The 23,935-nt window shown below is 34.4% G+C and overlaps 1 protein-coding gene across 1 annotated transcript in view; it reads right to left on the bottom strand.

Moving 5' to 3' along the window:
* The window catches only part of CCDC73 (coiled-coil domain containing 73), a 105,036-nt gene that overhangs the window by 43,559 nt on the left and 37,542 nt on the right, over positions 1–23,935 (bottom strand). The window contains exons 6-8 of the mRNA XM_027115104.1: positions 18,139–18,177; positions 12,332–12,467; positions 12,010–12,089 (exon numbers count right to left, since the gene is read on the bottom strand). Coding sequence (XP_026970905.1) covers positions 12,010–12,089; positions 12,332–12,467; positions 18,139–18,177 — 255 coding nt within the window. The remainder of the gene's footprint in view (positions 1–12,009; positions 12,090–12,331; positions 12,468–18,138; positions 18,178–23,935) is intronic.

Raw genomic sequence — 23,935 nt, 5'->3', positions numbered from 1 at the left:
AATACTACTTTTATAAGCATGACACCAGGCTCTGATAATCAGAAGCACTTGTCTTGGATATTGGATCAGGAACTAGTAACATAAGAACAAGAACTGCTGCAAACCTTTCTGTTGGTAGATAGCAGGGGCTATGCTAGTTACTTCAACCTTCCATGGATAACAGTGATACTGCTGTAGCAGTAGCAGTATCTACTATGGTCAACAGTGATGGTACAAGCTGCAGTGTACAACAACTTAGTAGTGGAAGTTGGTTATATACCTTCTCTTGTTTCTGACAATTTTCCAAGTCTGAGATGACCAACATCCAAATTCCTTTGCTAAAAAAAATCATCTTACAATTAAGAATCTTGATTAATATACTTCAATTTTTAAAAGGTTGTATTTAAGTACCGAAGTTGGTTAATTAGTGTGGTGAGATTACAGGAAATTTTTATTTTCTTCATTTTGCTGTTAGGTGTTTTCTCTTTTTTTCTACAATAAACACATATTTCTCATGTATCAGTTTTTAAATAGTATGTAAAGCTATGGAAACAGGTGCAGTCATTTAGTTACTAGTTAGAGGAAAGATGATGACAAATGACTGAGTCTTAAAGAACTCCAAGATTCATGGATTAAAGAAGCTGTTAATACAGAAGGCTGAGAAATACGGTCAATTGAGGCAGGAAGAAAACCAAGAGAATGTGGTATCAAGGAAGCTGAAAAAGGAACAGCAGAAAACAGGGCTGTCAATACCTCCACAGTTCTACATGTTATAACCTCAGCCACCTAGAGGGAAACTTGCCTGATTGATTACCTTTTACCCCCTAGTCCAAAATCCAGGAGAATGGATTCATTGGTCTTAGTTCACATATTCCCTTTAGATATGTGCACTACATAAAATGACTGCTAAAGTAACCGCGTGGGTTAAGAGATACGGCTTTATTTTCAGAAAAGCAGGCAGACAAAATAATGTACAAAGAGAACAATCAGCATGTACTGAATAATGAAAGAAGTTTTAATGAAGGAGGTAGTCCTTGAAGAATGAGTAGTATACTGGATATCTTTCATTTGTCGCTCCTGATTCACCCTCTACTTTCTCTGTGGCCTGTGTGGCATCTGTGGATACAGCAAGCAAGCTCTCTTCTCTCTGGCTTGTGGGGTTCAATCTCTGGGAGGCATCAGTAAATCAGTATGCTGGGAAGATAGAGAGATGGAGGTGTTTGCCCAGCCCCCTCCCTACATGACAACAAATTGGCAATAGCTCTGTACCTTTACCAAAGGTCACAGCTTCTGAACTGTAGCTTTCTTCTACAGCTTTACCTATAGCTCCCTCCAGGTTCCAGCAGCTGCTTCCTTCCCTTGCCACCATCAGGTCTAGCTTCTATCCCTTGCTGGTTTCCCTTAACTCTGCCTACAACTCTGTAAATAGCTCTTTCATCAAACTTTTCTCGATTTCCCATACCAATGTACCATCTGTTTCCTGCCTCAATCCTGTTTAATACAAGTAAGCTGAGAGAAGGCATTTCAAGTTGGGGCAGGGAATATGGAGGAGAGAAAAGGTAAAAAGGGAAAATTAAGAATTATGATAATGGCAACAAAGATTTTGGATTAAACAGAATGGAAGATGCTTATTAGGAAGTAGTAGGAAACAATGTTGAAGATGTAAAATGGGACCAGACAATGGAAGTTCTGGAAAGCCAATTTTAAAAGTTTGGGACTAAATCAACATGTTGTACACCTTAAGCTTAAACAGTGTTATATGTCAATTATATCTCAATAAAGCTGGAAAAAAAATTTTGGACTTGATTTGGTAGACAAAGGAGAACTATTCAATTTATCATTCCTTCTACATATGCTAAGTATCTAGCATGTGTCAGGCACGTAGAAGCAAGAATATTAAACTAGTAACTTAGTAAAGTTAGTCTAGCAAAAAGAGTGAATCAAAACTGGAGAATAGGGCTTCCCTGGTGGCGCAGTGGTTGAGAGTCCACCTGCCGATGCAGGGGACGCGGGTTCATGCCCCGGTCCGGGAGGATCCCACATGCCGCAGAGCGGCTGGGCCCGTGAGCCATGGCCGCTGAGCCTGCGCATCTGGAGCCTGTGCTCCGCAACGGGAGAGGCCACAACAGTGAGAGACCCGCATACCATCCCCCGCCCAAAAAAAAAAAAAAAAATCCACAACTGGAGAATAGAACACTGGCTACGAGGCTATTTTATTAATCCAGACATGAGATGATGAATGTCTATACCACTGAGAAATGGATAATGAAAAATATGAGACATTCTAAAGGAAGATATAATTGAATAGACAAAGGAAATGAAGGAAAAAAGATGATTTCAAAGCGTTTAGATGAAGCTAGAAGAAATAAGAGACCATGAAATGTGAAACAGAAATGCATGAAAATGGAAAGGAAACGAAAAATCTACTTTACTGATGAAATAGATGAAAAATCTATTAAAGACAAGAAATAAGAGAGGGACAATATTCTGAGATTCACTCTTAAGAAAGCCAAAAAGCACAAAGCCTAAGCCATAGGCTGTTACTGTTCTAAAAAAATCATTCATTTATTATTTTTCAAATTATAAAAGGTTACATATGATGAATTCCCTCAAATGAAGTTTCAAGGTATCAGTGATGGTTCACCTTCATAGGCAGCAAGATGGTTTCCTTTGAAAGGAGAGTTGCATGATTTTTTTTTTTTTTTTTTTTTTGGCAGCAGGAGGAGGAAGCACGGGGAGAATAAAGAATCAATCCAATGGGTGACCCTGAAGTTACAGTAAGTCATAAAAGGCGATGACCTGCAGGCAGTTGAAAATACAGAACTGGAGATTAAAAGAAATGCGAGGCTAGAAATATAGATATGAAGTCATCTATATGAAGTGAATGATGGAATTAAGGAGGATGAGCTAATTGAAAAAAAGAATATGAAGAAAAGAAAGAGACATTATGATACAGCTTTGGAGGAATCGGAAAAAAAAAGATAATCTGGGAACCGGAGGAATTTATTTGTACCCAAAGACCCTTAAAAAGTGAACGATCATACAGATGTTCAAAATTAATACATTTTATATTTTAAACATCATTTTGTACAAAATACAATATTCTGTAATGAAAAGCATGAATTGTCAGTATAAGTTAGGATGCTTTGGTTATAACTATCAGAAAACCATAATTAAACCATTAAATAATAATGAAATATATTCTGCAGCAAGAGGCAATTTAGGTATTCCACAGCAACTGTCTCTTCCTGGAACTCTTACTAAAGAGTAAGAGAATTTTTCTTTGAACCACCTCCTGCTAGCCAGAATTAGATCACATGCTCATTCCTGAACCAAATACTGGCATAAGGAATGGAGATGATATTAATTGGCTTAGAGACCGACTGATCATATGAGGTGCACTAGATGTTGAGGAATTATCACAATATCCACTACATGAACAATTTCAACTAACATTATAAAGTTTATATGTTGTTTAGAATATTACTGACTACAAACAGTACACAGTACAAAGTGAGGATAAATGGAGACTTTTTTACAAGATGCTTGATTCTGAATAATTCAACTAACTGTTGGATCCAGTTAACGGTTTTTAAATTGTGCTCTGAGAAGTCCTAGTGGTTCCATGGAGCCCCTCCACAGCTGCTGATAGAAAGAGCCAACTTGCATGGCTCCAGTGTTCCTAAAACTCTCCCTTCAAGCACAAGTAGCTCTACTTTGTTTTAATACTGAGTTTCCACAACTTTAACAGAAGGTTCTACAACTCAAAGAAAGATGAAAACCAGTAGATCAGATGATCCTTATGATTCCATGAAATTTAGAGAAGATCTGAAGAAGACAAATAGTTGGGAGAGAACTAGTCATTGTAAAAACAGAATATAATTCAAGCATGAAGGGGGAAAAAGCAATTAATGAGTTGGAAGAAATTTCAGACTTTCCTATCTGATAAAAAATTTATCAGATGAGGCAATATTTTAGTTGTCTTGAAAGCCTATGCATATAACCCACCTATAGTTATGGTGCAGAAAAACTGCACCATCAAAATGTGCCTTAATTTTAACCTAATTTCACTTGCAAGTAACAATAATCCCATAAATTTCTATGCATGTTAAACTTTCTGAAGTGCTTTTCCACATATTATTTTATATTTGTTACACATATATAAAACAGGAAAGGCAGATATCATTAAATCCATATTGCAAATGAGAATATAAGGAGAAAAGCAACACTAGTGTGATCTAAGTCATGTACCTCTTTTGGATGACTATAGTTGAAAGGTTTAGTTTTAGAGAAAAAAGGTAAAGTATGAGTTAAAATAAACAGAATAAATGAGAAATATTATGCAGGGAATTATGTGTAGGCAGAAATAGGCCAATGGACTGGGTGAAGTAATGGAGACTAAAAGACTAGAGGTCAATCTAACCAGAGTGGGGTGTGTAAATGGTACAGGTGATAGAAAAGGATGCTCTGGTTGGAGAAGGAGAAGGGCTGAATGACAGAGCCCAAAGGAAGTGGTATTTAATGATGAGTTTCAAGGTAATGGAAATACTAGTCTAGATACGCAGAGTCAAGGTCTATGGGGACCTAGTAGTTTAGGAGGATGAATATTAGCAACTTCCCCTTTTAATAAACATATGCTTTCTAATGGTGAACGAAGCAAAGAAACTTACACGGATGAATTGCTTATACTGTTACCGCTACCAGTAGAATGGTTAAGATCACAGGTTCTGGAGCCAAATTTGTTTGGGTTCCAAACCTCACTCTATTTTCCTTGTTGTGTAACTTTAGGTAACTTACTTAAATGCATTCTGCCTCAAGCTCCTCATCTGTAATATGGAGATACAATTTTTTAAAAAACTAACAAAGTGCCTGGCATGTAATAATCTATGCAACAAGTATTTGTTGAGCATCTACTATGTTCTAGGCACTGTTACCTGTTATTACTACTAAGGTGAATTCAAGGGATTCTATGATTATTTTCTCTACTTTTAGAATAAAGTGGTCTGAAGTCCTAATGGTGTTATGAATAAATATTCTTTATTTAAAGAATTAAGATTCATTATTCATTATTTCATAACTGATTACAATAAGAGTTTTTTTGTAGATTATGAACATCTCAAGGAAAAGAACCACATTTCATACTTATCCCATAGAACGTAATACAGTCAGGGATCTAAGAAGAACTAAAAATTTTAATGAACATAAGAAGAAAAGAGTGATGAACATGATATTTAAAAAATGTGACACCTTTGCCTAAAATAAGGTTTGATGAAATCAAAGTTGATTTATTCAGGATAAAGCAAATGGCAATAAAAATACTTGGTGACAGCAGTCAATGTCAGCCAAATAAGACTATTGTTAATGACACGATAGTTCAGTCAATTTGTAAAATTGTATAGAAAGTGGTAGGCGTAGTATAGTGCTCAGTATATTGTATAGCATATAGGAAAGTACAGTGCTGGGGGTTTAATCACTGATTGAACGAGATGGCTTCCTCTGATCAAGGTAACAACCACAACCGTGTAGACCACCATGTTATAAACAGATGCTTCTCATTTAAATGTGAACAGACCACTAAAATTTTCTTACCAATAATAAAAAATAAAGCTTAGTAGGTGGTGAGTCACTAACATCATGCTAACTTTAAAAGAACAGCAAAAAATAAATAAATAAATAAAAGAACAGCATATTTTGGAGCTAGAACCTTGACTGTCTTAATCAACAACCCTAAACTTGTGAGATTAAAATGGGTTAATTCTGCATTACAAATTCAGATCCAAGAATATTCTACAAAACAACAATTACAGACATAAGACAATATAATAAAACATTCTAGTTCATAAGCCATATGGTCATTGACTCAACAAACTTCCTGAATAAAAGAATTTATTGATCTTATTATATCTACCCTGGATAAACATTCAAAAACAGGATGATAGTTAAATTGACTATGCATACTGAAGGATACAAAACTAAAGACAGTCATTTCAGCAATTAATTTAAGTTTTTAAAAATTTAAAAGAGATTAGTTCAAAGGAAAAATATCTGTTAGAGTACCTCAAAGTTTTAATCTCAACTCAGATTTTCAGGATGTTTGACTAATACTTATGTTGTTACTTGTTATTTAGTCAAACACCACCTGAGTAATAAAAAATCTTTTATGCTGAACTGATTTTTTTAAAAGACACCAATGATATTAGGTTTAAAATAATGTACATCTTTCTTTGCTTTGCACATGGTGTTCTAAAACCTTGCTTTCAAGCTGCTTTTTTGTGAACTAAAATGGTAATTTTTAAAAGAAAACTTCCAACAATTTTTCTGAATTTAAAATTTTTTTATATTGGGTTTTCCTGGAGCAAGATACACCTGCATAAAGTAAACAACTTAGAAATTAATTAGATGGCTTGTTTTAAATTAGTGTTCTGTTCTAGATTCACCCCTAAGATACAATGTCTTATTGATAAAAATATAATTAAACTGAGGTATATGGCTAAAACTTAAAGTAGCTTACAATTCTCTGAATTAAAAAAAAGGATTGGTTTTCTAAAAGTTTTTCTTCTGTCTAGGTTACAAAGTGCAACAAATGTCTTATGTCTTTCTGTCAATACATTTTTCCACAACTGAAAGCATGGAGCTGTTGTAATCAGCTAAGTTTTACAGAAGATACTCTAAAATACATCAATTCCTATTACAATAACTGTTATAAAACAACAGGGAAGTGGGAAGGGAGTGGCAAGGGGCAAAAACCCAGTATCTGGCTGACAAAAGTAAAAACTAATCTTTTCTTATGTCTTTCTTTTTCTTTTATATATTAATTATGTAATCTTAATAGCATATTAAATTAAAAGCAGAGACCTTCACAAAATGATTTTCGACTGAAAGTATGTTTTTGATTTTATAGCTCTTATAGCTTTTAAATATCCTGAACTTTTAGTACATTGTCTGTTTTCTAACCATTTTATTCAAAGCTGTTAGTGCAGCAAATAAGCATGCAGCACATAAGCATGCAGCACATGCTTTGATCTCATTAAATTACAACTTATAGTTCCTAGAGTCATAAATATCAAGCCCTTTTCTCCTTTACCCCTCCTCTTCTGGTATGAGGTAGTCTGTTAAATATCACTATCTCCTTGAGTCCTCTGACGTTTACTCAGACAAATAGCAGAGGTTATGAATGCTGCTCACAGATAGTATCAGGAATTCTTCATGATTGCCATAATGGTGAACCCAGCATTCAGAACTGTAATACTTAGTTTTATCTAACAAGTAAGTTTGGTCTGTTTAACTTTGTTCCACAAAAGGAAAAAGAAAAAAAAAAAAAAGAATTCCATCTTATCACAAACCAGTAACTTAACTGTCCTGGTCATAATCAAAGAACAGCATAAAAGAAAAATAAAAGTTATCTTTGGAAAAATTAATGATTAAAAGTGTTAACTGAGTAATGGAAAACAATGTTAGTAGGCTCGATTAGCCTCTGAAAAAGAAAATCAAAACAGAAAACACTTTTCTTAAAGTTAAAAATTAAGGCTACACTAAAAACTACAAAATTATTGTACCTAGTATGTCTGAAATATTAAAAACTATCTGTTAAAATATATTTGTAAATTCTTACCCTTTCAGCTTCTCGAACTTGGAACTCTCAAAGGTAGTAACATTCTCTCACCTTACCCTTCTCTACAATCTCTCTTCCAAGAACTATTTAGCAGCATGATTACTGACTTAATGCTTTCTATAGAGACAGAGGCCACCATCACATGACACCTCAGTACATTTAGGCAGCCCTGGCCAAGGCTGCAAGACCTGGGAAAAGGGGGCAAGTGTGCTCATGAGCAACACTATTCCACTTGTGTACAGAGACATGCTTTACTCCTTTCACAAAAATCCAGCAAGGGAAATGCTCCATGGATTTACATGAGCCTCATCTCCATCTACAGGTCAGTCTTAAACTATACATTAGAAATACAATAGTCTATTACATTACAATGCAACATTTGTTCTTATTTAATAGAGAAATTTATGAGGTATAATATTTTCATAATAATGCAAAAACTAACTGAATAAAGCACATATGACTATTTTAATATAATCATCAAATTAATGATCTAACCACTTAAGACACTGATAACAATATTAAACAAAAAATGAACCAAAGAGATATCACTGAAAATATGCTTATTCACAACTACTCAGTCAGTATTATTTATTTATATTTGCTTTCAAAGTTTATATTGATAAAAATGAATGGTCCATTTAACAATTCTGATTTGAAATGACAGACGAAATTTTCAAATTACAGGTTTTTCTCCTTATATCGTAAGAGCCATCTCTAATATTCTTAAATGTGACTGAAAAGAAATATTCTTTACATATAAACTGTCCTCTTGGGACTTCCCTGGTGGTCCACTGGTTAAGAATCCACCTTCCAATGCAGGGGACGTGGGTTCGATCCCTGGTCAGGGAACTAAGATCCCACATGCCAGGGGGCAACTAAGCCCGTGCGCTCTAGAGTACGCACACCACAACTAGAGAGCCTGCACGCCAATTAGAGAGAAGCCCGTGCGTCGCAACAAAGAGCCCACGCGTCACAACGAAAGATCCCACATGCCACAACAAAGATCCCACACACTGCGACTAAGACCCGATGCAGCCAAATAAATAAATATTTTTTAACAACCTATCCTTTTAGGTAGTTTGCTAGATAGAAGATTTTTAAGGGCTAGGGACATACACTTATTACCATTCTAATATTCTGTACTGGGCTACCCCTATGCTCTTACTTTCTGATCCCTCGGGTATAAGGAGAGAGTCCAAGGAATTTGAAACCAATTTATTGGCAGTTATAAGAACAAGACCTAGATATAACAGAGTTACAAATATTAATGGTCTTTGAACTCTGGCTTAGCATTTAGAAGTCACGTCAATCTTTAGCCCCTGTGGTCCTGCTTTCCTGGAAATGGTACTAAAAGATAACGTAGTAAAATTGCCTGATTTCTTGAATTACATATTAAAGTATATGTCATTCATCTGGTAGCACAAACACTCTTCAAAGCTTAAGCCTGTGTCTCTGTAAATAATAAGTTGTCTTAATAAATTTTTAATTTTTGTAAAATTATAGTTAAATATAAAAACAGAGGATCTTCTGGTTTCTGGTCCAGCATGTAATGAGCTTAGTTAGAAGTTTCCACTTGATCCCACCACAAGTAAAAAGCTGAACAAACTGAAAATCAACAACTCCTCTTACATCTGCTAGACAAATGAGGTCATAAAGCAAATTGCTGCCTCAAAAATTGGAGAGATGGACAGGTAAATACAGAGAAACAGAAACCTCCACAGGAACCAATGCCAGGGTAGGAAAAACTGAACTGTAATTGACTAATTCCCAGAGGCTCAGAGTGGACAATTCAGAGTTAAAAAATTCAGCAGGACACAGTCATTGGGTTCTCAAACTTTTGTGAAATTTTACCTCCAGGTCCTCTCATAGTGAATATCAGAGAAAATTCCCTCCTGCTAAAAGCAGGAGGAAAAGGAGAGAAAAAGTAACCATTTTGAAATACACCAACTCATTTTTTTCTTATCAACAAGTCCTGCCCTCAGGAGAAACTATTTGACCTGAGTCTAAACTACCTGAGGGAAGGGTAATACCCAACTCTATCCCCCTCCAACCATCCTTGTGCGAACGGGGTGGGTGGGCAGGGACTGAGAAGCACTGGTGAAATTCACAGTCCAGGGGCAACAGGCTCATCTAATCATGGGGCACCCATCCCCCTATCTTACCACTACATTACTATACGCCTATTGACTGCAGTTTCTTTCACCCAGTATATCATGTCTGCCTTCCAACAAATAAATTACAAGGCATACTAAAAGGCAAAAGACACAATTTGAAGAGACTGAACAAGCCTCAGAACCAGAGTCAGATACGGCAGGAATATTAAAACTATCAGACCCAAAATTTTTTAAAACTATGATTAATATGCTAAAAGCTTTAATGGAAAAAACAGACAAAACATGGGAGAACAGATGGATAATGTAAATGGAGAGATGGAAATTCTAAACAAGAATAAAAATGAAATGCTTCAGATCAAAAACACTGCAACAGAAACGAAGAATGACTTTGATGGTCTCAATAGTAGACTGGACAAGGCTGAGTAAATAATCTCTGAGCTTGAGAATATGACAATAGAAATTCCAAAACTGAAAACAAAGAGTAAAGACTGAAAAAGCATAAGAGACTATCCATCACCTGCGGGTCAGCTAATGTAACATATACAAATTGTAACATATACATAATGGGAGTACCAGAAGGAGATGAAAGAAAGAAAAAGAAGCAATATTTGAAGCACTGATGATTGAGACTTTCCCCAAATTAATGTCAGACACCAAACCACAATCCAAGAAGCTCAGAGAACATCAAGAAGAAAAAGTGACTAAAAAAATTAAACCCAGCGGCTTCCCTGGTGGCGCAGTGGTTGAGAGTCCGCCTGCCGATGCAGGGGACGCGGGTTTGTGCCCCGGTCCGGGAAGATCCCACGTGCCGCGGAATGTCTGGGCCCGTGAGCCATGGCCGCTGTGCCTGCGCGTCCAGAGCCTGTGCTCCGCAACGGGAGAGGCCACAGCAGTCAGAGGCCCGCGTACGGCAAAAAAAATAAAAATTGAAAAATTAAACCGAGGCATATCATATTCAAATTTTAGAAAATCAAAGATATTTAAGTGACACTCAGTAAATGTTGTTTCAAAGCATTTATTCAGTGTCAGTAAAGACAGGTACTTAATTCTCTCAGGGATAAGGAGGTGGTCCAAAGTGGTATTATTTCAGTTGGGGCTTTGAAAAGATTAGGAAAAGGAAATAAGTCATTCTCTGTAGAAAGAACAAGACTTTGCCTACTTCACCTTGCTCTCATACCGGTCTCCCCTGTTATCAGTGGGGATATTTTTAGTTGCAAATAATGGAAAATCAAGCTGGCCCTAAGGAAACTGGCTTAAATAATAATGCGGATTTACTGGCTCACATAACTGAAAAGTCTAGAGGCAGGGCAAGTGCAGGGTTGGTCCATTCAGGAACTCAAAAGTGTCATGAAAGAACAGGTTTCTTTATATCACAGCAATTTGGCATCCACATTTCAAGTTCCTCCTTTTTAGCTTCTCATGATTGTAGGATGACTGCCAGCCCCAGTAGGAGTTACCTTCTTCCTGGTTTATAACCACTGGGTAAGGTCATTTATCCACTCCTAAGCCAAAGGCCGTGGCTAGAGTAATGAAATATGTTTATGGCCTTGTGCCAATTTAGGGCTCCTCTCTAAAGCTGGAGGCATCAAAACAAAACTCTGGATAAGTTTAGAAAGGAGAAGGGGGATATTGACGCTCAGTAAGCTACCAATAAATATCCAATGCACTCCTTAACTCAAAATGCTCCAGCCATACCAGACTTTTTCTTGTTCCTCATATACATTAAACTCTTTCCTGTCTCAAGGCTTTTGCTGTTCCCTTGCCTGAAACATCATCCTCTTCCCTCCCCCACCACTTTACCCCCAATGTAATGAAGTCACCTATGATAATGTCATCACATCCTCTACTTTTTCTTCATAACACTTATAACAGTTTTAACTTATTTGATCTGTGTGATGGTTTTATATGTAACTCCTCCATTGGACTATAACTCAAAGAAGCAGGAACATGTTTCATTTTCTTCATACCTGTACCCTAAGTGCCATATAGTACCTGGCACACAGAGCCACTCAAAAGTTGAATGAATGAATGAATGGTGCTAATGAGATTAACATATAGTGAATGCTTATTGGTTATTCATATCATCATAAAAATGCATGCCACTGGTCACAAGTCAAAGAAACAATATTTTGAATGGGTTAGAACAAATTCATTCATTGCATTTATTGAAATCATAACTCAAAGTTTATAAATCTGTATTTAAAACATTTCATTTATCTTTATACAAAAAAAACCCACCCAACTTTTCTGGTATTATTTCATAAAACTAGTTTTATATAATACAATAAACTATATCAATCATACCTTCTTTAAACTGTGTATTTCAGATTCTTGTTTTTTATTTAAAGCTGAAAGTCTTTTGTTTAACTGTATTGCTTCTTGTACTGTAACATGAAAGACACTTAGGAAAACATTATATTCATTGTACATTTTAAGGAAATATTACTAACATGGACAAGGAAAATAGCCTCAATGCAATATATATAATTATTACTGAATTTAATAATATTAATTAAACTGCCATTTACTATTACCAGTATCAGATAAGTTCAATTTATTCATTATAAATAAGTCCATTTAAACATTTCCTCTTAAATATGTTAAGTTTAAGTAAGATAGCACCCACCATTTTGCTCTAACTTTTCATGATTCTCTTTTACTAATCCAAATTGACCTGTTATTGTAGCATAGTATTTCTCAATTTCATTCAGTTGCTTCTGATGATCTTCTTTAGCCAGAAAATGTAACTGGACTTTTTGTTCCTATTTTGAAGAGTTATTTTAAATGTTATACATATATAACACATACATACATATATATATACACACATATTTATTAAACATACATAACAATTTATTGTTTTTAATAACTGTTGTTATTAACATAAGTATGTCATGAAAAAGTACTCTCTGAGTACACCTTAGAGAGGAAATATTAGTTAGGTTCTAAATCTAGGTAAAGTTAAAGCATTTTTTTTTTCCTGTAACAAAATAGCCACTTAAGGTTATATTTTCCTTGTTACTAATTTCTTTTTCAAAATCAATTGGTTGTTTTATTTACCGAAAAGTTGATTAGTCCAGTACAGCACTAAGCAAAGTGAGGAGAATATTATTAAAGCAATACTCCTGATAATTTAGGAAACAATTTTTTTTCTCTAAATGCTGGCATAATGTACATTATCAAAACTCAGATAAATTTTCTGAGATTAATATTAATGAATATAGCACCTTCTCACTGCATTAAAAACTGGAACAATGAGAATATCTATCAGTGATAGGGAGACAATATAGTATAGCAGAAAGTTTAGAGACACAGTTGGTAAAAATTAGACCCTATATATAATATAATATGGGCCTTCACTGCTTTCAGCTAAAGGAGCTTGTTTTACCATACTTAGAAAAATGACTTAAAATTTTTAGAAGAAATATTATGTTAACAGAATCAATAACACTCTTTGAAAGTTTTTATTCTGGCATTAGCAGAATCATTGATTTCACAACTTTCATTCATTTCTGCCACACACTTCAGTTTCTACTGAGAGAGGATAAACAAAGAACAGTGTAGCCCGTCAATAGGCACTCAGTAATTACTTTCTGAATGAACTGTTGTCTCATAGAGTTCTGACAGTGGCAATTTGTTACATTTGCCTGGACAGCATCTATTTCCCTTACCCAAAAGTAACACATTTTCAAGTATTTCCTTGAAATACTTCTTCATTGCAATCTAGTAGACCAAATTCAGGGGTCCTATTCTCCCCTAGTCAAGTATAGGGCATATTACTCCAAATAAACCAATTGATTTCTACATTCTTGGAATTTGAATCTTGAGCAAAAAAGACTATAAAGCTAAAGAAGTTCAGTGGTGATCCTATCCAGACTGATATGAGATCTCCTCCGTCCTGGGTTCCTACATCCTGCTTCTCAAACCCCGGAATTAACCTAGTCCCTGTTCATTTTCAAAACCATTCTTGACTCTCTGATTGATTGCAAGTGTCTCCACTAAATTTCCTTTTGCATAAGTTAACCAGAGCCATTTTGTACTGCTTAACACCAAAGTACAGGCAGTATAGTAGAGTGGTCAAAAGCTATTCTGCCTATGTTTAAATCTTGCCTCTGTAATTTAGTTGCTGTGTGACCTCAGGAAAATTATCTACCCTGTCTTTAAAATAGAGATTATACCAGTATCTCCCTCATAGGGTTGTTGTGAAGATAAGACAAATTAATGCCTACAGAGCAGTAAGAACAGAGCCTATCACATACCAAGTACAATATAATGTTTTGTTATTACTATTCCTTAAATGATAAAAGTGCCTTCAATAGCCTAATTTTTATTTGGACTAAGAATAGCCCTCTCTAATATTAATAAGGAACACACATCATAATTTAAGTTGTACCTAACTATATTAACTTAGCAAATCTGGTGAAAATCTTAACTTTTTCAAAGATTTTTTTAAACAATTTTAAGCAAAGTGGTAAGTACACTGGCAATGGTTATGAAAGATGAGTTAAGTTTTTCTCATGCACCTCTATGGGCTTTTCAAATTCACTACTTAGTCATTTGAATTAAGCATGCAGCAGTTATAAATTCAAACAAGTTGACAAGTGCACTTACCCCTGAGATCTTATGCTTACCTGGGTAGTCACTATTATCAATAACTAAACAATGAACAATAATGACCCATATTCTGTTCCTCTCAAATACCACTTAATTCTCTAGAGAATTATACTCCTTTCAGGAGATGTGTAGAAACCCAATACAATTTCACTAAAAATTGGTCTAAAGACATTTTTTTCAATTCAATGAATTCTTTCAGTTTTTCAAGTCAAATCAATTTTTAGATAGCCTTTATGAGAATACCATCTACTACATATTAATACACATTAATACTGTTAATGTCTGCAAAGGTTAACTAATCCTGGTAAGTAAAAATGCAGCAAAGATCAAAGTGAGTTCATAGGTGTTCTCTACATACATAGAGCTCTGTACACATTAGATTAGTTTGTAACATACTCTATCCCAACATCCTTTGCTTGAAGCCAAAGTTGAATTAAAATGCAGTTTCATTTGTTTGCATGATACAATTCTGATTTTCAAATACATTAGTCTATACAATGGCCATGATAAATGCTATAAAGACGTTTAAATCACAATGGGTACCTACAGCTCATTAGCTCATACAGGCCTATATGCGGCTGTTCACATATAAACCTACTTGGCTGCCCTGATTTAGTTTTGATAATGAGATGAAGAGGGCAGCTTGCCACTAACTGCATGACTGTCAGCAAATAGTTTAAATTCTTTGGGAAGCAACAACAAAAAGCAGATTGGTAACACCTGCCTGAGAAAGCTAAGAACATTATAAAGAATAATACAACTAAATTGATGGTGTTATTATAACTTTAACATTACATACTATAGCATAATAAAGATTATTTTATTGCAATGACTAAGAAATGGCTAAGTATGTAGTGTTTTTGTTCTTTTTACCTCTCTGAATTGGGTCAAGTTATTTTCTCTTTCATACACTTTTACTACTAAATGCAAAGACTGTCAACAAGAAAATAATATCAGGATTGCCTGCTTTCCAAATACATACGTACCTCATTTTAAACAATTTTAATCTTTGAAAATCAAGATTAGAGAAAGACAGCACATGCATAATTACAAGTGTGTGTGGTCTAAAAGTTTACTTAAAAGCCTCTTAAGGCATTTAAAATAAGAATAATTTAAAAATAACATTTACACCCAACTTTTCAGAACTATACTTACTAATAAAAGCCATAGCTGCTCATTTCCCTCATTTCTTATTTCCTTATAGAGACTGATTTGAAAACTTCTGGAAATAAAATTAATTTCCCTTAAAACAATTAGCTTGTTATAAGTAAATTGTAGAGAAAAAGATTCAAAACCCCAAAACAAACTTCATATATTCCTCATTTCTATTTTTGCAACTTACCTTTTAATTTCTTCAATATAAACCCAAAATAAATCAATGGATTATAAAACTCACTTTTTAAAAACCCATGGCATCTTTCTTAGGATATTGATACTTTCACCTTTTTAGTCACAACATTAGGTATATACTACTTAAAAAAACCAAAGTTACATATTTTATGTGTACAGATGTATATAATTATTATAATCATGAAGATTACTTCCAGACAAGTCTTTAGTCTAAAAATATTCTACTCTGAAAGAAAATATGTGGTAATTCCAAATCTCATCAAAACCTTCAATACTGAAAAATTGTTTTAATTTAATAAAGACAAAATAAATTATTCTTATAAGTCTTTTCTTTAAAGGAAAGTGATATACAAAAAAGAAACTATAACTAAGAGATGGTTGGATAAATTTTTATTTTGTTCATTAAGCTCTATTGGCAACTCAGTTACACAACATAGTCACCTATACAGTAATTATGGGAACAAAGCAGGAAAGATTTTCATCAATGACCAAATCAATTAATTTGATGTTCTATAGTTTATTTTTATCATATTTAGTTGCATTTGTTTTACTGGTAATGATCAATGTGATCATTTGTTCAAGAGAAAATTTGGGTACTTTTAGAGCTAGATGAATCTTTCCATTCATAATTGTGTTAATTTATCTAGAGACATACCACCTCTACATGAAAATCACTTTATTGAATTCCCACAAGACAGAAATTTACTAGTAGTTAAGAGCTTGCCTATAGGAAATCATGAACTTGTTTAAATACTTAATACTATTAATACTTAATAGTATTAATACTTAATAATTAAATACTTAATACTATTTTTAAAATTATTTCTTTTGGGACACTTATCAATTGCTCCCCAAAGTCCTGCCTTGGCACAAGTGACCATCTTGTTTCATGTCTTGCACATAGTCAAATAATATCAATATAAAAGGATAATGTACTGATTTGAATAAAATTAACTGGATTACTGAATACTGTTTAGTACTTTGAATAAAGAAAAGGTCACCTGAATTATATAAGAATAATGTAAAAAGAATAATGTAAGAATGTTTAGAAAAAGGTTTATTTTTAACTTTTAAATCCATCATCTAAAATATACATAATATTCTGCCAAAATTGGCATGTATATCTATCAATATATAAAACTATTTTAATATAAAGTGATTTATTTAATGCTTTGAACTGTCAGAAAAAATACAACTATAATTCAAATTTTAGTAGGTGCTTAAGAGTCTTAAATTCACATTAACAAAATGTTCAAAAGTGACCAAAAACTATCAAAAGTATACTGCATGTTTCCATGTTTTTTTAAGATTATAAGTATCTGTTTGATGAAATTTTAAAGTGGAATAAAATAAAACACATTTTATGTTGCCTTTGATCTTTAACTTGTAGCCTTATCTCCCAGGTCAGAGGGTACATTATTCAATTTCACTATATTTTGTGTAAAACCACTGTAGCGTTGAAGATGACTTTCAGTACAAATGTCATGGTACTTAAAGCTAAACCAGAATCTAGTTTTTCAGCTCCTTAATTAAAATCATAGTTTAAAATAGTCTGACAATATTATCTGTAGTCTTTCCAGTTGAACAGTGACAGAATTTTCACATCTTTTATTCAATCAAGCTTAGCAATCTTTCTATGGCTCTTTTATTTTCTAACACACCAAAACATTTCAAGAAGCAAAATACTTACTTTATATTTTTGTATTTAACGTCATAAGGAATGATCTCTCATTTCTTACTTCTCATAGATATAATACATAAACCTTACTCAAAAATTATTTTTACTTGCCTTACAGTCTGCTCCAAAGAAGGAAGAACGAAATAGCATAAACCCACCCAAGAAGCCCTCTGAAGATATAAGTGGATATGGGAGAATTTTGCTCAATCAAAAATACAGAGAAAAAAATTCTTCTGAATCCAACAGGGATAGAAAGATAGAATATCAAAGTAAATATTTCATAAAATGTTATGCTGTAAAAATGTAAATATTAATTTTAATATACTGCAGAAGAGGAATGCACAACAAATTAACACTTGTTGAATGATAAGGGATGAGTACCATATCCCAAGTGTAGTATTCAAATGCTACTTCATATTATTTCAAATTTTCAGGCTAAAAGTAATAACTATGTGTTTACACAAATACCTAGAAAAGATATCATTAAAGTAAGGGGTTTCAGAATTCTGTTGTTTTCACTTCTTTGTTGTTCAATTTTCATATAAGACCTCTACCAATAATTTGGGAACTGTGTTAAATTTATTTTATAACATGTAAACACTATCTGGAAATAAATTTGTGAAATAAATTCATTTAAGCTATATCTGAAATTGTAATTCAGTCCTTTAAAGGGGATATTAATATCCAGTTTCAACATTTTTTTTACAATAAATGTCACATTAATATTGACAAAAATACTGTGCACATTATGCACTAATCTGGGGTGGGTGTATATTTTGAAATTTCCTTACCATTTCACTCACTTTCTTCTGTAAAGAATATTTAGAAACCTTGAAAACAATAAGGGGAAAAAAAATCTCATGAAAACTTTTTAGTTATTTGTTATAAATTCCTTCTGATATTAAAATTGTATGTTATATAATGTGATGTGTATCTTATATGCAATTTTTTCCAGTGACACATTTTCAAAATGTTACTTACCATAACTTTATTCTCTATAACAAAAACAATACATTTATTTATTTATTCAACACATATTTATGGAGCACCTACTATATGCCAGCCATTTTCCTAGGATCCTGGGATACAACAATGAACAAAGTCCCTGTCCGTAACAAGCTTTCTGTCTAGTGGGGGTGGTGGTAGACAGACAATTAAATATAAGTAAAAAGTACAGAAGTTACAGAGTGACAACTACTATGAAGAAAAATAAAGCAAGAAGGACAGCAAGAAAACTCTAGGAGAGTCTGCTACTTAATATTAGCTCTTCGTTGAAAAAATTTTGATAAAATAGATAAGCATAGGGGAAAAACATTGTCTTAAACCATCTCACAAGCCAGAAATAACAATCATTAATACCGTGGTACTTCCAGATATTTTTCTATGTATTTATACTTTAAAAGAGAGTCAGTAGGGGGTAGAATAATAATATATGTACTATTTTGTAACCTATTTTTACTTAATATATAGCAAACACTTTTATATTACAAATTAATCTACAACACAAGCTTTTAATGGCTACACAGTATTCCACTGTTTAACTTTATACCATAGTTTATCAAATCACTCTCATTTTTGTAGATTTACCTAGTTTTCAGTTCTATGAAAGAATTCTGAAATAAACATGCTGTTACCAAGAAAACTCTGCAGTTATTCATTTTAGCAGAATAAATTCCAAGAAGCAGGACTCCTAAGATTTGTTCATTTTTATAGACTTAACAATTGTTATTACACACATAGTCCTCCAGAATGGTGGACCAAGTTAAACTCCAACTAGCCATGTATGAGTGCTTATTTACTTAAACTCACCTAATATTTGCTAAAATTGAAGCAAAAGTTCTTAAAATTACTTCACGTTTCCTGTGAAATAAATTTTTAGCATACTGCCTTGAACTAATAATTTTATTTCATTTTGGTGGAATGAGTTATATGTGATTCATTTCTTCAACAAATATTGAATGCTACCATAAGTAAAGCACTAATGTAGACATTGGGGGTATAGTATTGGACCAAAAAATCCTGTCCAGCTTAAATTCTGGGGAATGTAGATAATTAGCAATATAAATAAGTTAAAATATATAGTTCTATTAGATATTGATAAGTGCTAAGGAAAAATAATAAATCAGGGAAGGGGATTACACAGGATGGCCAGGAAAGTCCTTTCTGAGAGGGCAACTTTTGAGTAAAGACTCAACAGAAAGTAAGGAAGAGTATTCCAGCAAGTGCAAAGCCCCTAAGGTGGGCAAATGTCTTGTGTGTTCAAAGAACAGCAAAGAAGCCAATGTGGCTGGAAGATTTAGTAAGCAAGGGGAAGAACAGCAAAAGATGAGTTCACAGAAGAGTAGGAGAGGAGGTAGGGCCAAATCACTGTAGGTCTGTGGTGCATAATAATGGTTTACTCTGAATGAGACAGGAAGCCACTGAAGAGACCCAAGCACAAATGTGACAGAGCCTGACTTACTCCTTGAAAGGATCACTCTGTTATATTAAAACTGAAGGAGAACAGAAGTGGAAGCAGGAAGAACATTTCATATAACTACTGCAATTGAGATGAAAGAGGGTGATGAAAGAGGACTAGGGTGTTAGTAGTAGATGTAGTGAGAAGTGGTCAGATTCTGGATATACTCTGAGGGAAAAGCTGAAAAAAATCTGCAACAGGAAGAAGGGAGTTGTAATTAACAAAAACAGAAAAGACAAATAAGTTAGTTAGCTTTCAGGGCGAGATTTTAGGAACTAAGTTTTGGACATGTCAAGTTTGAGATGTCTTTTAGACATCCAATAGTCAATCCAGGCTGGAGTTGGGGCTGGAGATATACATTTGGAAGCCCTCTGCATGTAGACCCCATTTTAAAGAAATAAGACTAGATGAGATCAGAGTATTTTTAAGGCATACAGACAAAAGCAAACTAAAAAGGTAGAGGTCATCTAGAAAAATAAGAGGAAAAAAAAAAAGACTGGCCTTGGGACTCAGACTGGAATCATACCTCCAGCTTTCCAGAATCTCCAGCTTGCAAACAACAGATCACGGCACTTCTCTGTCTCCATAATTGTGTGATCGTGTGAGCCAATTCTTCATAATCAATCAATCACCCTCTTTCTTTCTTTCTCTCTCTCTATATACAGGTTCTGTTTCGCTGGTGAACCTTCACTAATACAGCCACCATTAGCCAAAGATAAAACTGATAAACATAGAGCAAATTTACCAAATTCTTTCAGGTCACTGTTCTTCAAACATCAATATCTCTGCATTTTATTCTTTCTGAACCATGATTCACAGCTCTATTTTATCAACACCTCTAGAGCACTTTCCAACTTAAAAAACTACCATGTAGCTGCATTCCTATGTCAAATAAGTCAAATTTGAAAGTAACATAATTAGATTGACATGAAATCTTTTTACAGATGTTCTATATAATGATTATTCATTCTGAAATCACATAAAACTGGTTTATAATACCAGATATAGGCAGCTTTCTAATACTGGAACAAAACTATACTAACACTAATTAGTGTATTAACAACAGAAAGCAATTTGAAAGATAAAGTACAAATGTTTTCCTAGTTATAGCTATCCTTCACTTTTTGGAAAATTTTATGAAAAGTTTACTGTAAAGTACATTTGTTTAGAGCAAATCTATTTTCCCATTAAATTAATGGGATTTATGTTACTTGGGAATAAAGTCCTTTAAGTACTGTGCTAAAAATATTTAACCCCTCACCTTCCTGAACAACTCAGTCCCAAGTTCATTAGGTGGGGAAGAGGTGAAGGGGTAGTGGTGGCAGCATTCCAGAACAGGGTATCAGGCCTGAATGGGGAGTCAAAAGCTGAGTAGGGTGCTTAGTAGGCAGTGCTGAAAAAGGGCAACCCAGGTATCAGAGTTGAAGCAGGGAGAAGAGGGCATCCACATTAGGAAGGAGTAGCAGAATGGAGGCCTGATCACGTACAGGGTAATTTATCAAATAAGTAAATATATTAAGAATAAAGAAAGTCATATTTCTTACTGTAACAGAAAAGAAATATATAAATATGGAAGGGAAATAAATTAAAATTAACCTTATGGTTTTGGATTGGAAATGGAAGTAATGTGAATTCATGGTTTTTGACATATATAGATTGATAGAGAAACATAATTATAAATGTGTGTTTATATATTTGTGTGTATATAAATACATACATAGATTCCCTAGCTCTGTCTACTAAGAAGGTCTGAGACCAGTGACACCCCAATAGCAGTGAGTGTAACAATGCCCAGATCTGGGTGTCTACATTCCATTTTCCACTAAAAGGAACCAGGGCAATGTGGAGAAACGCTGTATTCCAGGGCAAGGTTACGTAAACTACAAGGTGATCCTGGAACATTTTGTTTTTACCTGAGAGCAGGAAAATGCTGAAAGAATGATAAAGTCATGTCCAAAAGACTAAAAAATCATCCTGAATGGGCTCCTACTGGCCAAACTAATGATCATGTGAGGATCAAAATAAATAATGATAGTCACAGATTTTTATCCATTAAATAAAATAAGAAACTACGATTCTAAACTGATATAAATAAATGAATATATTAAATGTTTGGAGAGAAACAGAACATTTCTATTCAAAGTACCTGCCTATAAAATACTCTGATTAGAAAGGGGAAAAGAATAACTTTCCAGTGGAGAAACTTGTCAGATACCACCTAAATCAAATGTTCAAAGTGAACATCACCAATAATAAGACAAACTGAAATCATCAGCTATCTGATAGAATTCAATTACAGGAATAAGGCCTTATTTCTGTAATATTCTTGCCAAAAATGCATAAACTATCTCTATTCATGAGGAAATATCCAAAAGAAACTGAGGGAGATTGGCACAACACTGTAAATCAACTATTTTTCAATTAAAAAAAAAAAAAAAACAGAAATTGAGGGACATTCTACAAAATAACTAGACTGTGATCTTCAAGAGTTTCAAAGGCATTAAAATCATACAAAGACTGGGGAACTGTTCCAGACTGAAAGAGATCAAAGAGACATGACAACTAAATGCAACATAAGATTCTAAACTGGATCCTTTTGCTAGGACAACTGGTGAAACCTGAATGGGGCATGAGAATTAATTTACAATTATATATCAGTGTTAACTTCCTGATTTTATGGTTGTGTTATGGTTTTGTAGGACAATGTCCTTGATCATAGGAGAGATATTACAGTATTTGGGGTGACAGGGCATCAGATTGGCATATTACTTTTACTTTATTTTTTTAAAAATATTTATTTATTTATTTGTTTATTTGGCTGTGTTGGGTCTTAGTTGTGGCATGTGGGATATTCACTGCAACATGTGGGATCTTTTAGTTGCAGCATGTGCAGTCTTAGTTGCTGCATGTGGGATCTAGTTCCCTGACGAGGGATTAAACCCGGGCCTCCTACGTTGGGAGCACAGAGTCTTAGCCACTGGACCACCAGGGAAGTACCTGGCGTATTACTTTTAAATCATCCAGGAAAATAGTTCTCTGTAATGTATTTCTAACATCTCTGTAAGTTTATGATTCTCCAAACTACAAAATTTCCAAATATCTAAGAATTCCTTGTGGATAAATGAGCACAGTCAAAGCTCTAGGAATTTAGTTCCCTTTTATCACTGTGGTTAGGTAAGGCCTAATAAGATAAAGATTCAATAGTAGAAATAACACATTATGTATTAAATATGCCTTCAGTTCTGTGAGAGGAATTAATGTCTTAATTTATAAATTCAGTAAGCTTAAAATGAAGTGAAGTAGGGGCTTCCCTGGTGGCGCAGTGGTTGAGAGTCCGCCTGCCGATGCAGGGGACACGGCTTCGTGCCCCGGTCCAGGAAGATCCCACATGCCCGTGGGCCACGGTCGCTGAGCTTGCGCGTCTGGAGCCTGTGCTCCGCAACGGGAGAGGCCGCAACAGTGAGAGGCCCGCGTACCGCAAAAAAAAAATTAAGTGAAGCAGAGAATTTAATACGTTATTGCTTCACAAAATGGTCCTGTTTGGGAAATGCTGATGTATTTCAATTTCCTCATTTTACCTAAAGGAAAATTGAGGTTCAAGAAGACAAAGAGTTACCACAGGATCATGTATAATAGTAAGCCTTTAATAGGCAGAAATAATTTATTTAAAATCTACAGGACACTCAGCAAAATTTAACCCTTAGGCATACTGTTTACATAAACAAAGTTTAATTTGTCAGGTAACTAAGATATAAGCAGGTTGCCCTGCTCTAACTAATTCCCTTTATTATTAGTTTTTAATATATATATATATTTTAAATTTTATTTATTTATTATTTTTGGCTGCGTTGGGTCTTTGCTGCTGCACGCGGGCTTTCTCTAGTTGTGGTGAGCGGGGGCTACTCTTCCTTGTGGTGTGCGGGCTTCTCATTGTGGTGGCTTCTCTTGTTGCAGAGCACGGGCTCTAGGCGTGCGAGCTTCAGTAGCTGTGGCTTGCAGGCTCTACAGCGCAAGCTCAGTAGTTGTGACGCACGGGCTTAGTTGCTCCACGGCATGTGGGATCTTCCCGGACCAGGGCACAAACCCGTGTCCCCTGCACTGGCAGGCAGATTCTTAACCACTGTGCCACC

The sequence above is a fragment of the Aethalodelphis obliquidens genome, unplaced genomic scaffold, assembly GCF_003676395.1.
Source record: "Aethalodelphis obliquidens isolate GAN/ISIS:26980383/991018 unplaced genomic scaffold, ASM367639v1 scaffold14, whole genome shotgun sequence".
Taxonomy (NCBI): Eukaryota; Metazoa; Chordata; class Mammalia; order Artiodactyla; family Delphinidae; genus Aethalodelphis; species Aethalodelphis obliquidens.
Note: the sequence above shows the minus strand (reverse complement) of the source record. Positions and strands in the feature narration are given on the sequence as shown.